The sequence below is a fragment of the Cynara cardunculus genome (genome assembly GCF_001531365.2).
Source record: "Cynara cardunculus var. scolymus isolate 2C chromosome LG 7, CcrdV1, whole genome shotgun sequence".
Classification (NCBI taxonomy): Eukaryota; Viridiplantae; Streptophyta; class Magnoliopsida; order Asterales; family Asteraceae; genus Cynara; species Cynara cardunculus.
Genome location: NC_037534.1, coordinates 11,356,792 through 11,374,288, shown reverse-complemented (window position 1 = coordinate 11,374,288; position 17,497 = coordinate 11,356,792). Strand labels below are relative to the sequence as shown.

Genomic DNA, 17,497 nt, shown 5'->3' with positions numbered 1-17,497 from the left:
TAACTAAATTACTTTTATGTTCTTATTTATTTTTTGTTAGAATTAATTATTTAAGGTATTATTTAATGAAATGTATGGCCCATATATATTCTCTTGTTTTCTTAAATACGTATCATTCTCGTATGAACCCAGCTCTGTCTCTCTCTCTCTCTCTCTCTCTCTCTCTCTCTCTCTCTATATATATATATATATATATATAGGGTCAGGTTCAGGGGAAACCACAAAAAATTGAAAAATTGAGAAACACCCCGGTAACCATTCATGTGGACAGTATGCGCATGTGCATACAAGTAATTTATAAGCAATTTGTCAGGTATGCACATGTGCATAGAAACCAAGAAACAACTTCAATTACTTGTATGCACATGTGCATATCGTACAAATGAATGGTTACTGGGGTGTTTCTCCGTTTTTCATTTTTTTGGGGTTTTCCCGAGAACCTCCCTATATATATATATATATATATATATATATATAGACTACAGATGAGGATATAAAAGCATTAGTAGGTCTCTTACATTGTTCCATAACATCAAACGTGAGCATATTGAAGAATATATGATTATAGTAGACTTACCTTGCCTGATACATTGGATTTAATAGATTAGTATCAAAGCTTCGAACCTGCATAATTTGAGAAAACTATAGATTAACAGTAGATCAAGGAGTATTTGAACTTAATTTTTAGTAACCATGTTCAATTCTTTACAAAATTAGCAAAATGATTAGATTGATGACTACAAAGACATAATAAAGTTAAGCAATTCTTCTAAGGTATCATACCTACAAACTAAGCAATCATACCATGAGATACGAGGCTAAGGGAATGTTCTTTTTCCATTAAACCATTTTACAGTACTTATTATGTTTTTAGTATTTATCAAAATTTAAAAGCTAAAACAGAAAAGTATAACTATTTAAACACAAATTTATACTAAGATGTCATACCATTATTACAAAAAGTAATTATCAAATTTTTTGTCAAACATTTAAATTATGGAATAAGGCCATGGTTATAGGTATTTATTAAATTTCAACTCCTACATACAAGGCATTTCACATGAAGTAAGATATACAGATGACTTCTCGACAATTTTATATTTTTTTGGCAAGCACGTTCAAGAAGAATGAATCATACCGCAACAACCACAAGATTGGCAGGGGATACTGCTATGCCTGAGCATCCATCGGACACGTTAGGGACCTGCCAAGAAAAGATTGATGGTGTAAGTCCATATACTCCTCCGACCCAAAATAGATGCAGCATTTCCATCTTGGTTGTCTCAAAATAAATGTAAGATTTCCTTTGTTGGCAATGTACATTCCAACATTACTTGCTGCCCTTTCGTTGTCACTATAAGATAAGAACCACATTGACTTTGGTCGACATGATTCCTCCATTTTGTCTTTACTAGGAAACGATTTAGATGATTTGGCTTACAATCAAGCTCTTTCATCAAGAATTGCATTTATTTTGGGATGACAAGAGTACTACGAACAAAGAAGACAGGGTCAAACCATACATCAATGGAGATCCTATCACCAAGAATATTTGAAGGTAAAGGTACTTCATGAAGGGAATCCCCTTTTATGATCCAGCTACGCAAAGAATTATCCTGTATAAAATGAGAGAAAAAAGAGGAGGCCCGTAAGTTTTGCTATGAACAACGTTGAAAATGCAGGCTTAAAGAAGTAAAGAACCGCTTTATTTTTTAACAAAATGAAAAGAGAATCAGTCTTTTCTACATTAGCCATCTCTTTTCCTTTATATGTGAATCATCGTCCATAACCAATATTAGGGAAATTAACAATAGTAGCCATTTTGGTAGAGAAAATTTACCTCTAAGCCGTTTCTCTTCCTCTTACCTTTTTCAACAAAATCACCACCTCAGCAAGTAACACTTTCTCAACTTCCGGAGGGGCCAAAAATTAAAATAATAACAATTTTCTGAACAGGTCTGCAAAATGGCTATTTCTGTTAATTTCCCCCAATATTATTGTTTTTAAAATCTATAAGACCACAATTCAGTTCATTAAGCAAACAGTTTGAATCTCATTAGCTAACAGGAAATCTGTCTAATTTGCCGTCATACTGGCGAATTCAATTGTACTTTGTAACTATACATGTTTATATATATTTACACAAGATTTCTTATGTTGATTGTGTTGTTTTTGTGAACTTCTGTATAGTTTATTGATCCAAAATTTTCATATGAGATACTCAGTCAGTACCTGGCTACAACTGTACAAGCAGTGTCCATCATAAGCCCAAGCCAAGCCTGTAACCTGATTCACCATCAACAAATGAGGAAAAAAACGATCCATCACTTAAGAAAATTTATGCTCATTAATTGCTATTATAAGTTGAAAAAGCTTACGATCTGGTCATGTGCATAATGTGAACTAAGTGCATCAAATTCGCCAGTGGACATGTCGTAAGTCGATACTTCCAAAGATCCAGAACCTTTGCCAACAGCTAACATTATCTTGTGTGGAGAAGTATCTGGAACAAGAAGTGAAAGTACAGAGGTGGGACCTGACCCACCATCTATAACCTACTTATATTCAGAAAGAATGTTAAACGGTGTTCCTTTGAAATCAACGAGTTTATAAAGTACAAAAACACTGACCTCCTTCAACTCTGAAAACAAAGCATGACCATCTTCGGTGGGCTTCAGCAGGTCATTGGTATATCCCTGCCATACTTTTACACTGAAAATGCGAAACGACTAAATCAGGTCATGAATTTGGGGAATTTGGGCTTTTATCACACGAAAGACCCAACCCATATGGTGTCCAAACCCATTTTTAAAAAAATCCTAACCCAACCCGTGCTACAACATCATAGAAATCAAATTTGACCAAGTTACATAATTTAGGTTTAGATTGGTTTTTCCAGAACCAACCCAAGTTGCATCCTTAACGAATAGCTCATGATAAGCAGATTCGGTCAAACACTCTCATCAAACTGTCACGTGAAAGGTTGCATTTATTTTGGTCAAAGAGAATGCATGAAATTATTGAAAGCATGATTATGCAAAACAAAAACTCTAGAAGCATTCGAGTCACCAACTCATCTAAATGCCTAAACCAATAGACGAAGGCCCAACAAAAAGATGGACAAATCTATGGAATCACAAAAAATTACCACCAAACTCATCATAGTTGCTTTTGTAAAATGGCCCAAAATTTGATGCATGTTCTCTCCCATTAGAAAAAATGCCAACTTCAACAATTTTTCATTTTCCTAGAAGTAATATGTTTCATCAAATGTATCATACAAAATAACAAACACGGACTAATGATGCTTTACGAGCATACTAAGGGGCTGTTTGATTGGTTTTCCGTTAAGTTTTGTATGGATAAAGCTGTGTGTGTGGATTAATCTGTTTGTATAGATTGAGAGTGTTTTTGTTGGGAAGGATTTTTTAGTATAGACAGAAAAAGCGTGTTTTTAATTGGGAGGGGCATGCTTGTAAAAACCTTGGCTTTCTGCATAAAGCTCCCGCCTAGAAGCTTAATGAAATAAGCCACTTTCTATATCATTAAGCCACTACCAAACAGTCATATATAGCTCCTTAAGCTGCTATCAAAAAGACCCTAACTCACCTCCCATCAGAACATCCTGTAGATAATAGAAGCTGAGGCGATCCATCAGACACAAACTTCGACCAACTGATTGCGGTGATCCAAGAATTGTGTGCTTGGATAAATCCAATGAGTGATGCAACATGTGGCTTGCTTCGCTGTGTTATGGAGTAGCATTCCGGTTCTTGGACTCTCCAAAACGAGATTCTTCCGTTTTTGGCGCCAATGGCAAGTATAGAGCAGCTCCCTGATGAGTTGCTATGAACCATCGGGGACCAGGCAAGAACAAGCGATGATAGCATTGCACTACGAGAAGAATACTGTTCTGCCCCTATTAAAGAGAGATTGTGGTTTTCTTGTATATTTTGTTTTCTGTTTTTGCTTCTGGTTCCTAAATTTGCAACTGGATAATCATCATTGTGTCCTTGCTTTACCAAAAACAAAAAACCAACAAACAGAACAAAACAGATAAGGGAGTTGAGATAGGTATGATGATGATAAGAGAGCAAGTTACCACATATTCAACTTACATCTGAAGACGAAACATCAGCCTCGCCATATCTGATTTTTGCAAAATAAGTAAGCAATATTTCAGATAAATCCATAACCTACAAAGAGAATAGGAAGCTCAACTCAATAAAGCCTTTGGTCTAGATGAACATCATAAACTACTGAAAATCATAAAGAAAAACAGAAGACGACCCAACCTAAATGGAACTAAAAAGAAAAAGTACCAGAAATTACTTGAAGTTCTATTTGTTCAGACCATGTAACATTTCAAATTTGTTCTGTATTATGTGATGCATGGAGAAACGCATCTATCCGTTGACTATTTCTTTCAATTTCTCGCAGTTGACCAACCACCCCCTCCCCCCAAAAAAAGATTCCTATATTTTATGATTTTGGATCTCTAAAAATGTGGGATTCTCATAATGATCGTCTCTTTTGTCTCCTCCACTTGGAGCAAACTTGGATCCGACCCCTCTATTAGATGAAAAAATGGAAAATCATGAGATGTGAAAACAACCTTATGAAATGAAGTCATGGAAGTGACAATAAGAAAGTTATTCATAAATATATATATATATATATTTATATATATATATGTATATATATATATGTATATATATATATATGTATATATATATATATGTATATATATATATGTATNTATATATATTTATATATATATATGTATATATATATATGTATATATATATATATGTATATATATATATATGTATATATATATATGTATATATATATATATGTATATATATATATATGTATATATATATATATGAGGGGCCTTCATGGGAGATCCTCACATTTTGTGAGAACCATGAGATCCCATCTAAACCACAAATCATATTTAATCGAGGGTTAATATCATAAAACTCTTTTGGTAATTTTGACAAATAATTTAAATCAAGAGTATCGTGGGTATTTTGCAAATCTCTCCCTCTCCACTCTGTTGACGGAAGATTCCATGCAAACACAGTGAACACCTCATTGTGAACACATGTTTTAAAAACACATTGTGAACAACTGTTTTAATACACAGTGTGAAGACCTGTTTTTAATTAAACATTGTGAAAACCTGTTTTAATACACATTGTGAACACCTTTTTTAATTAAACATCGTGAACACTTGTTTTAATACAAGATTGTGAATAATTGTTTTAATTCACATTATGAACAGCTGTTATCGTTTTCAGATCTAAAACAAAAACCATTTTATTGAAATACATAATCCCCATATCTAAAACAAGTCGTCCAAATACTCAAAGTCATAGAAGATAAGTTGAATACATGAAACCCCAACAAACCGAACCAAAAATTTTTGAAACAAAATACAAAAATGAAGATACTGGTATTGATGAAAGTGAACCCTACAAACCAAACCAAACACATTGGCAGCCGTCCAATGTAAGGAGGCATCGTTGAAGGACTAGCTGTCGAAGATAATAGCATCAGAACAGGTGTTTTTAAGGTTAATATTAGTGATGGAAATGTTGGTGGGGTTTTGGATGAGGGTAGTGGTGCGTGGGTTAGAGCAGTGGCGGAGGTTGCCGTAGATCATTGTTTTGTTGGGGTGAAAATAAATGAAGGGGTTGGAGGAGAATAGAAGAGAAAAGAGGATAAGAGTGAGGATGGGTACACCATGTAGACAAAGAACAATGGCTTCACCAAGTTCCTCCATATGGGTTAAACTCTTCACCAAGTTCCTCCACACACCGTCTCCCTTCATAGCCATGTCAACCCTAAGGCTGCGTTTGGTACATGGGCAGAGCCAACAGGACAAAACTCACTGTCCCATGTTTGGAGCAACATGGGACATGACAAGAACTCACTGTCTCACGTTTGGCATGACATAGACACGAACAAGAACCGAGACAAAGTGGACAGTGTGGTACAAAAAAGGCTTTTTCTTGTTCCACCAAAATAGGTGGAACAAGATGGGACAAGAATGAGAGAAACTAAATATTACTAATTAACCCTCGTTTGATAAATAACCTTAATATGGCATTTGTTTTAGTGGTCACCACCACTAGTCGTAGCCGCCGCCACTGGTAGCCACCGCCGGTCATCTCCACCTCCTCTTCCACTAAAACAACCTCCTCCACCACCTCCACAACCACCGTCCATATCCACCTCCACAACCACCGTCGCCCACCAACCACCATGGTCCATCGCCGCCACCACTACCACCGTTGACCACCTCCACCTTCTCCTCTACCACAACAACCTCCTCCACAACCACCGCCGCCCACCTACCACCACCATTCATCGCTACAACTGACCATCACCAATCATGGCTACCACTGACCACCACTGTTCATCGCCATCGCCACCACCACTACAATCTTCATTGTGCCTTCGTCAATTAATAAGGATCTTCCGAACTGAATAATACGAATCTGATTTTTTCAAACTACCATCAATTATATCAATTTTTTCATTCAAATTTGGTACTATTATATATGTGCGTATTTGTGTATATGAAAATTGTATAAAAATGCTTATAAATTAAATTATTTACTTTATTTGTGTTAATTATAACTATAATATGATATATGAAGTCATCAAATTAATTTGGGGGCAATTTGTTTAGTTCTGTCATGTCCGGTCCTAGTCGTACAAAACACCAGATAGACACTTGTTCTGTCCAATCGTACCCTCTTGTCCAGTCTTGTCCAGTTTTGTCCTGTCAGTCCTGTCCAATCATGTCTATGTGTCAAACGCTACCTAAAGACCCCCTTCACCGGAGATCTTTTCATCAGCAACTTTATCTGCTTCAAACAAATCACCAGAGATCCCCTCTCCTCTCATTCTGCATTGGAACCTAGAATATGTTGTCTCCATTAACTCCAAGTTGTGTACGTCGTCTTCTCCGGGTTCCTCGTTGATTTTCTTGGTCCTAGTGGTGCATATGAGCTTGCTCACGACGAAGGAGTTCGATTTTTGGAGATGAGACCGAAGGTGGGTCGGTGACACTACTACAGAGTTCAATGTGGGCGATAAGACGATGATGAGGAAAGGAGAAGAAAACTGCTAGGTTAAAGTTTTAGGGACAAAGGTTTGATGATTCATCGGTTTTAGGGACTATTCATGAAAAAGTCAAATAAATAAAATGCTTTGATGAGTTGCCATAAAAATCAAATTATTAAATTACCCTATCCTATTTAATTAAATCAAATGAGTGGTTTATATTGGATCTCATGGTTACCACAAATGTCAGAAATCTCATTTGATAAGGCTAATGAAGTTGAGCAAGATGATATTACTAGAGTGGGGGCCATCCTGGACCTTGAGTCTCAGTCGAACAAGGACAGTCAGGATTTTATTGATAAAGTAACAAAGACTTTACCCTAAAACTTGGAAGAATTAGCAGTATGTTACACAAATGCATATTCATCTTATCTAACCTTGCTAAATTAGTGCATGGAGAAACAATTTGTAATCTTCAATCCATTTATTAAATGTTAGAATAAATGGGATGGCCCCATGAATAGCGTAAAAAGCTACCATCTAAATTATTAAGATATTCTGATGTACACGATAATAAGTTAGACCGGTGCATACCTCTACCCACTCTGTAGAAAATTCATGAAATGGGGAGCGATAAACCTTGACCACTCCTTCAGTGGTGCAAACAGCAAGTAAACACCTACAGAGATATAAAATCAGCACAAAGTTGGGCTTTAATAGGGGTAAAAACTCGTAAAGTTAAGCATCATTTTTACATAATGAAGTTCATACCCAGCATTAGAAGCCAATCCAAGTGGAGACCATGATATTGAACGTACACAAGGGCGAAAGTCACGGGACAAACAAATAGGCATCATACAATCAGAGAGCAAATCTGTGAACATCCCACATCATACAATTATTAGTAACTGAAAATTGGGCATGGAGTTCCAATCCCATCAATCAAAACTACATAAGATGATTATTCAAACTTGGCAATTGTGACAAATCTAGTACAAGAATTCCTCAGACATTCAAGATAAGCTTTGTTGTAGACATTTATTATATTAATTTTATTGAAAATTTACATATTCCATAAATGTACCTTCTACACTAGAAGTCGACACAATTATGGCAATATGCGAAGGAACACCTACCTAGATTGAATTTGCTACTCCTTCCATCACATGAAAGAACATTTTCATTTTTGGTCAACTTCCAAGTAAAAATGACCCATTTACCAATTATCATTGCTACAAGTAACTTTAAATATTTGACATGTTCCCCTCGATCTCTATGTCAAGTCGATCGTTGCAACTATTATTGTGAGTGAGTATAAATTTAAGCTTAAAGTAATAAATAAACAAATTGAACAAAGCTGCAACCTACAAATTCACACGCACCTTTTCTTTCTATAACTCCAATTGGAAGAGGTTTGCCGGTGGGAATTATGATCAAACCTTTAGGTCCAAACAAGTCCGCAGGGTTCTTGCAAATGATAAACAATTATGTGAAAATGCTAACGTTAGAAAAGGTTAGGATTTGAACGATGCTTGTAATAAAAATGCCATTAATAACAACATTACCAAGATAGTAACCACGTGTCCAGAGGCGACTGCAACCAAGTTCTCATTGGACCATGCTACCGCATTTGGGTATGTAGGTGAAGCTACAAGTGGCACCGCCTGGAACCGTGTGGCCGTTACTAAGGCCAGCTAAAACAAAAAATTTGTGTTCACAATTGTAAGTTCGAATAGAGGAAGTTAGCATAGAAAGTGCATCAACCCACTAATCAACAACGATATCTATAATTTGAAAAAGCAAAATGCATACATAAAACATACATACCTACATAAATTAATCGAAATAACATAGTTCAACTTCAAAAACTATTTGAGAATTCTTGTCTCTACAAAACTTTTTCGCAAGCCCTAGGGGGGTCCCTTCCGGAAACAGCCTTTTTACCCCCTTGTGGTAGAGTTAAGCTCCGCATACATCCTACTCCAAGAATTTGTTTTCGAGTGATATATATTGGGTACGTTTGGCTTGGTTTTACATTTAGACTTTGGTATCTCGATAATCATAACTCATAATTAGTGGATTTCAAATTCCAAAAGTGATATGAACTCCTTCACGTTTTAACGCCAATTCTTTTGTTTGTGGTACTTATCAAGTGCTGTAATCATTATATTCAATTATTTTCTCAAAAGTGCAACAGTTCGTATCTATATCTCGTCCTTAACATTGCCGTTCAACCAGCAATCTTGCATCTTAAAAAAATTCTTTTAAGAATGTGTCAAGTTAAACTTGGTCCTAGATCGATGCAAACATGTACCATTTGCCAATTTAATTAAGAAAGCTGATATTTCTCTGAAATACACATTAAATCAAACTCTGACCTTACTAGAACATGATAGTTTACTCAAGTCTCGAAAGCACTTGATTACGAAGTAAAATCATGACCGACCCATTTATCCCAAAGATGACATGTTAAAATTCCAAAAAGAAATACACTAAACCAACCTATGGCAGGCTGGAGAGTGTAGGGACCTGGAGATTTCGATCAAACTAAAAATTCAAGTACGCAACTGAAGAAAATGCTGCAGTAAGAAGAAATAAGTCAAACTTATGCACCTCATGATCAATCGGACTACTTGGAAGTAGAGCATTATCAGTTCCATGTTCAGGTGGGCACATCGAAGATCTTTCAACTAGTTTCTGTTTCTTCGAGTGTTGTTCTTCAATGCCTGTAGTATTTTCCACACCTTGGCGCTTCGTTTTCATCCGATTTTCGCACAGGAATCTCAATTTTTATGTGCTGAAACAATACAAAATCGATTCAATAGCTTCTCGAGGCCGGAAAATTCCCTAAGAGAATTACGATGAAGCTTTTAGGGTTTTGTTTATGTTCCTTTTGCTGGGAGTTGTCCAATGCTGAATGATTTGGTGCAGAATTACTAAGTGGTCAGAATGATTAAGAGACTCTACGATTTGCTAAATGGTTTGATGCAGAATGGTTAAGTGGTTAGAATGATTAATATAGTGCAGAATGAAATATGGTTGTTTGGTAGTTGTTCTGAATGGACAGTCTGAATGACAACAAATTACCATTTTAACCTTCTGGATGATTTAGTTCTAAATGAAATATAGTTGTTTGGTAAATATCTGAATAAAAACAATTACTTTGAATAAAACAATTACTTTGCAAGTGGGAAAAGAGGAGTGAAAAGCAGATATATAGAGAACCGGAGAAATACCCTGGCTATGATTTGTATGTGTCTAGATTCTGAGTTGGAATGACCATTCCTTTGTTCTCGAAAAAGAAAATACCAGAATATATATATATATATATATATATGATCAACATGCTAGGAGAAAGGCTCACAGAAACAGATGGGTACAATAAAGCCTACATGTTAAGGTTCAATGAAGACAGCATGAGTCACAATGTGCAACCACAGCCGAACAACTCAAACTTAGAATCATAAAAAGGTTTAGATAATCATTCAAGCATAATATTATAAGAGAAAAACAGTCCAGGATTTGTAAGGTAAGGAACATCGATCTTTTTATGTATGTAAAGGTGTTTAATGATAAATAATATGTACATCAAGCAAACTATTTTAGCTTCATTAATTGTGATCATTGTTTTGAAGTCATCAACAACTAGATTCACTAATTCAACTAGTTTTAGTTTAATTATTTTGATAACAGTTGCAAAGGCATTTACCAAAGCCTAAAGCCTTGGTTTGTTTTGCAGGGTTCATTCCACTCCCCAACTAAAGGGATAAAATGTTTGCATGTTGTCCTGTATTGGGATTGAAATTGCTTTAGGATGTTTGGTTGTTGGTTGATGTGTAAGTGTTTTATATAAAGCAACAAAGAGAATATGATAAGAGAGCACATGAGATATTCGCAATAAACAGTATACCATCCACCAGAAGCATATATAGGCGCATAATAGAATTGCAAATAATTTATCAGTGCTACCTCTAGGACAAATCATATGCCAAGGTTATGTTGTGTGCTTACAAAACATAGTGATTAACCGGCCCAGACTACCTACAGTTTGTATTTACCAAAATCCAAAAACCATGGAACCAACAGGAAAATTGACTAACCTGGTACTCAATTGCAATCCGGTATAACCGCTTTAAGCCCTCCTTGCCAGAAATCATAAAACCCTAACACCACAGAGCATCAAGATTTATTAAAAAAACCTAAAAGGGATAAGGTGGTGACGATACAGCCAATGCTTTTCTAAATTCCAGGTGATCACAATTTGGAACCCAGTTAATCTCATACAAAGATAAGGTCTAGGGGAATAGGATGTAGGGAGACATTGTCTCTACCCCCAAACGTTAGAGAGGTTGTTTCCATGATCTTATGGGAATGTATAAACCAAACAAACCCTGTGTGTAAAATCCATTGATTGCTTGCATGCTTGCATTTGCTAATAGTGTAAGTTATCGAGACATTGATTCAACTTGATATTTTAACATTTTTAACTATCATGGTGTGTGAAAAATAATGGGACACTTGCAGAGCTTGGCTCAGGATGTTACAACTATTTAGAAGTTATATAAACCCAAAAATGGATAGAGGAATTGTTCGATTACTTCTGTTTACTAAGTTGCTGAAGGGAAGGCAGTCACTGTCTATAGGCCAAAGTTGCACATCTACACGAATTCCATTTCATTGTCAACATATTTCGTCTAGATATGCTTGAATTGGTTCGTAGCAATATCGAGCCATGGTTTTATCAATTGATTGTTTCAACAGGGGCAAACACAATCAATGCACACACAATCGATTATGAATTGATGGTTTAAACCAGATGCAAACAGATAAAAACAAATGTAAACACCACATTACAAATCGATGGTTTAAAACAGATGCAAACACAATCGATGGTTTCAACCAGATTACGAAATAATCAACGATGTTTATGAATCGAATAAAGAAATAAATCGATTGTGAGAAAGAGAATGATTCGATTAATGAGAGATGTACCTGAAGAGCAGACCAAAGAAGAGCAGGTGTGAGAGAAGGGAAATTTTGGAAAAAAAATAGGGCTCTGAATGGTTTCGGGAGATCCTTGATAAAAAATCGATCAGAGGTTACATAACCGTTAAGAGGCTGGGTTTTGTATGCCAAAGAAGATTTAACTCATAACAATGGAAAGTTTTCTTAATGAAACTATTAAAAGGCAAACAAACAGTAAAAAGAAAAATGACTGTTTGACAAATATTCTGAAATAATAGTCGGAATGAAAGAAAATTACCATTTTAATCCTCTGTATATTTGTATTGAATAAAATATAATTGTTTGGTAAGTTTTTTGAATCAAACAATCATCATGCAAATATATAACTTTACAAATATTAAATACAAAAAAATACAATAAGTGCATACATATATAATTTTATTTTCATTATACATGGAGGTATGGAGTACAAATGCTTGAACGATCATTCTCTCAAGAGAGTCATGTTATGTGGCCAGTAGAAAAATTTTCAAGTGGTGGCATAATTTAATTATAAAAAAATAAATATGGATATTTTCACAAAATGATCATCGGTTTGTTGGTTAGTTCATTGTTTTTCATATGTGAGGTCCTATGTTCAAGTCTTTTATTGCAAATTGTTTTCAAAAACATAATAAATCTGAAATTAAAAGCTAAAAACTAAGAAAATGACACTAACGGGATTCAAACTTGGGTCTAGGGTGGAAGAAAAGTCTTGCAAACTAACTCTACCAAGGAAAACTTGTGCTCTCACTGTAGTTTAAAAACATATACGGTGGCACACAACAAATTGATACGGTGGCACTTTTCACGACCCTATAATTTTTACACTACAACGAAGGAACAAAGAGGTGGCTCGTGCCACCACTTAAACCACCTAGGTCTATCCCTGTATGTGGCTCTTCTTATTATTGCTCTCCCTGGAGTATATATAGGAATACAAATAAAGAGGCAGCTCCCCTGGCAATTTCAGTGCGTACTCGATCAATTCCTGGTGGATAGTAATGTTCATAGGCAATCAATCATTTACAATTTCATGTGTTTAGAAATCCCAGAGCCAATTTTACAACCTTGTGGAGTCCTTTGACTTGCCAAACTAATACAAGGGTTGTACAAAAGTAAATTGCCAGAATGTCATGTTTCATTGTCTCCTACAATCTAAAATGTGCAGCTAGAATTCAACAATTTTGAACGTAGACAGCCAACAAGGCCGAATCCACATTAGAGAGAGACGCATAAGCGTCGAACCGAAGGTTCAAGTAAAATGATATTATATAGGGGTGGGCTAAATGCACCCCTATACATTACTTAATGCACCCCTATCCATGAATTTCTTCCTCACACACATCAACATCAATACATGCTTTTTACATTCCCAATGCTTGAATGACCTGATTCTGACATCAAAAAGGGTGCCATTAGCACTCCCCATTATATAACATAGAAAAAAATAGGCTTCAAATCACATATATTTGTAAAAACACTTGATGTGATGTGATGTATATTTGTAAAAAACACTTGATGTGATGTGATGTATATGCAAGCATACACACCACAACCTTCTGGTTCCTCTCAAAAACCTTAGCTTTATAACCCCCAACAACATACATCATTATTCTGCATTATAACAACAATAATAGACCAGAAGCAAACCCCATATGAGCAAGCCAAGAAAATAGACAACATACAAATTCTCTTAAGCATTTCATCGACTAGGTAGTAGACGAACTTTAAGTAAAATTTTGATGAAAAGAATACCAAGGATGTCGAACTTACGAGTTAAGTTTAGGAACCAAGAAATTAAGAAGACATAGAAGAAGATGTCCTCAACAAGGAAAGGGCCGAGATATTAACAAGAAACCTATATTGCATAAAATCATAGCGCATATAAAATATGTCCTCAACAGGAAAGGGTTCAAGTGGTATGAGATATCAACAAGAAATTAATGTGACATGGAAGAAGAAATTAAGAGGGTTTTTACCTTTTCTGATTATGGTGGAGAGAGGACGAGAAAGGCGAGAGGCTGAAGCAACATACTAGTAGATGGTCCGGCGATGGTGCGACGATACACACCGACGATGGTTTGGAGTTTCCTTTTATAAATTGCAAAAATCGTCCCAGGTTTATTTCGAATTTTGAAGGATTTGTCTCCAGAATTTTGAAATTACATTCACAACCCTGTCATTTGTATTTCATTCCGAATTTAATCCTTAGTCACCTTAGGTAGTGTTTGGTACGCAGACCGAATGAGACAGGACAGGACGGAATAGTACGGGACAGGACGGGACGTGACAAGACTAATTGTCTGTCCTATGTTTAGTACGACTAGAACAGGACAGGACAAAACTATTAAAATAACCATATTACCCCTAAATGTTGTTCAATGTTATTTTATATATATAATGATTGTAAAATGACAATAAATCAACCAAAATATTGTCATTTTAACTTTAGTCCCATGTTGTTCCACCTTTTTTGGTGAAACAAGAAATATCAAGATTTGTCCCATTAAATTAAAAATAGTCTCATCTTGTCTCATGTTTTTTTTGTCCATGGCATGCCAAACATGGGACTATTTTTTTTTCTCGTCATGTCCCATATAGTCTGCATACCAAACGCACCCTTATGTCGAGACTGGGACTTGCCCTATGGTCCGTAACCGGTTATGATTTTTATGAAAATTCAAGGCCCAACCCAAAGACCGGTTATACGCAAGTCTGGTTTTTTTTTAGATAAATAAGTTTTTATAAAGTATACATCAAGTTTTTCAAGATTTCTACAGGATTTTCAAGTTTTATTCACCAAAAACTTCAGGTTTATTTTAAGTTCTCCAAATTCTTATGGAAAATTTTCAAGTGTTTCGATACTAAATTTCAAAAATCATAGTTATAGAAACATGTACATTTTTTTGTGAAAAAGATTTAAAGTGTATTTGAATGACGTAAATAAAGATTTTAAGATGTATTTAAATAAGACATTGTCCAAAAAAAAAAAATCATCAAACAAATTTTTCTATATGTTCAAATTATTTTTTGGGAAAAAAAACTTGAGACCGATTTGGGACCAGAACCGGGACCGGTTCTAAGTCCCAATTATGGTTAGAGACCGGACCATGGATTTTTGGTCGAAACCGGAAGCGGTTATGAAAAGGAAATCAAGGACCACCGGGACCGTTATTGGCCATCTCTAAATTCCAATGAACGGGCATATCGATCATCGGTCCCCAAGCTTTGAAACCAACGTTTTTGCAATATTTTCTATATTCCGCATTCATTTTTTTATCCTATGTGAAAATTTGCTGCAACATAAGTCTGAACCTATCTATTACGGGTTTATAAGTATTTAAACTGTCTTGAATGGCTAAATTTATTATGTGTACACAACGTGTATGAAATAATTTGTTTAAAACAGATATCAAATGATACTTTAATTTTTTTTCACACGAAGATTGTTATTACTGGCGTTATCAAATGATATGCTAATTATTTTAGTTGATAAATTATAAAATGCAAGACATTTTTTTTAGTAATTGAAAATTGGTGTGCACCCGAATGTGGCGCACCAAACAGTTCAAACGCGATTACATGTTTGAATAAATGTCACGATGAAGGCTCAATCCAATGTGTTGTTATGCATATATAAGAAACCAACAATCCGTATGGTGCCCTCCATACATCACACGTTAAAAAAACGTTGTTAGGCAAAAGAGAAAACATTTGTTGCATTTCACCTCGACACGTTTTCCACGTTTTAATTGCATCACGTCTAAGGGTTTGACGATTTACCGGCTTGTATCGTGGTTATAGCGTTTTTTGAATCAACTTCGTAACGTGAGGGTTGTCGAAATGTCCGAAAAGCAACCCGACTTGAATGACACATTGTGTTGTCATTTGTCGGTTCAACTCGGCCTCATACGACCATATTTGACCTTGAGTGTCAAGTATCAGTAGGCTTGAATCGCCCCCTACCTCAGCCCCAGGTATGTTTTTTCGGTGTGTCGCCTTAAATAGGCATGGAAACGGGGCAGGGATGGGCAGGTTTTGTAATCTCCGACCCCAGTTTGTAGTAACACCCCTGAGGCCCGGCCCCGGTCCTCGGCAGGTACGAGGATTAACATCTCGTCCCCGGTCAAAATCCGGTCAATCCCCTGTCAAACCCCATGAATAATATTTGTTAGTTTGATTCTATCGGGGATCCCTGGGCCCGGTTTGAGTAACATCCCCCGCCCCCGGCCCCGGTTTGAGTCTATTGGAGATCCCTGGACCCGGACGAAGGACCCGTTTTAGCTGGGAATCCCCGTCCTCGTTCGGGTCGGGTGAACCGGGTTCCCCACCGGATCGGGGCAAATCATCATCTCTAGAATTAAAGTAGAATTTTCTTCTGCCATAAGGAGATCTTGGCACATTTTGCATTGTGCCTTTCTTTTCCCGCTCGTGAGGACCACCAAATTGTATGAATTCCAAATCTCGGACTTTCGTCCGTGTTTGGCGAGAACTTGGGCAACTTGCCCGTTTGATGCATCATGTTGTTCACCCACCATTGTGTAAGACAAGAGAGAAAGAAATGAAAATTATGAAGTGAAAACAAGAAATGAATACGAGTTGAAGTCACAAAATATAGCGAGAAACCGAGAATCGTGAACGTTTTTTTGCGATTTGTGAGTTGGTATGTAAACCCCTCAACCATGACACTTATATATAGTGTTTAGAAGACAGAAAAATACAAACAAAAAAAAAGTTCATATAACGGTCAAAAAAGGGCTATATTATTTAAAAAACAATCATTTAAAAAAATAGGTTGGGTCCTCGACCAGGGCCGGTCCTGAGATTTTTGGTGCTCACGGCGAAAAGTCCAAATGATGCCCAATTAAAAACATCCAAGTGTGGTAATTTACAATTGTCTAGCTTTTTCTTAGTAGACCAAGAGATCTATTAATGTTTTATGTTCATACGTGTGATCTTATAGTTGAGTGTTTGCTTTAAAATAATATGTTAAGGTTTCATTAATCAAGTTGTTATAGCCCTTGCATTTAAACGCCAACTCATCTACTTGTCCAAAACCAAAATAAGGAGCATCATAACACCAACTCGTCTACTTGTCCCCATTTACTACATTCTACATCTTTTGTATAAACCAAAATCAACACGCATACCTTTTCAATCCAACTCTAAACACTTAATTGGTTGGTTCTTCTTCAATTATTTACACTCTACAACATCAATGGCTCATTCCTACTTCACTAATTTTGTCCTCCTAGTTTTAGTCACTTAAGGTGTTTGCCTATGAAATTAGCTATTGCATTAGTCCATCATGTGTTTCATATAATCATATTTAGGGTCTTGACCAATGACAATCATGAGTTTCATATGTAAAATTGCAAAGTTAAGGGAGAACACTCAAGTGAATTAGCTA

The 17,497-nt window shown here is 36.0% G+C and overlaps 1 protein-coding gene across 2 annotated transcripts in view; it reads right to left on the bottom strand.

Moving 5' to 3' along the window:
• Positions 1-12,138, bottom strand: part of LOC112515069 — a 15,105-nt gene extending 2,967 nt beyond the window's left edge. For both annotated transcript variants that reach the window (XM_025121708.1, XM_025121707.1), the window contains exons 1-15: positions 12,073-12,138; positions 11,181-11,243; positions 9,694-9,877; positions 8,646-8,774; positions 8,463-8,547; positions 7,852-7,954; positions 7,675-7,759; positions 4,119-4,196; positions 3,610-4,016; positions 2,631-2,712; positions 2,379-2,555; positions 2,233-2,286; positions 1,524-1,616; positions 1,139-1,204; positions 578-624 (exon numbers count right to left, since the gene is read on the bottom strand). In XM_025121708.1, coding sequence (XP_024977476.1) covers positions 578-624; positions 1,139-1,204; positions 1,524-1,616; positions 2,233-2,286; positions 2,379-2,555; positions 2,631-2,712; positions 3,610-4,016; positions 4,119-4,196; positions 7,675-7,759; positions 7,852-7,954; positions 8,463-8,547; positions 8,646-8,774; positions 9,694-9,843 — 1,556 coding nt within the window. In that variant the 5' untranslated portion in view covers positions 9,844-9,877; positions 11,181-11,243; positions 12,073-12,138. The remainder of the gene's footprint in view (positions 1-577; positions 625-1,138; positions 1,205-1,523; positions 1,617-2,232; positions 2,287-2,378; positions 2,556-2,630; positions 2,713-3,609; positions 4,017-4,118; positions 4,197-7,674; positions 7,760-7,851; positions 7,955-8,462; positions 8,548-8,645; positions 8,775-9,693; positions 9,878-11,180; positions 11,244-12,072) is intronic.
• Positions 12,139-17,497: the final 5,359 nt, after the last annotated feature.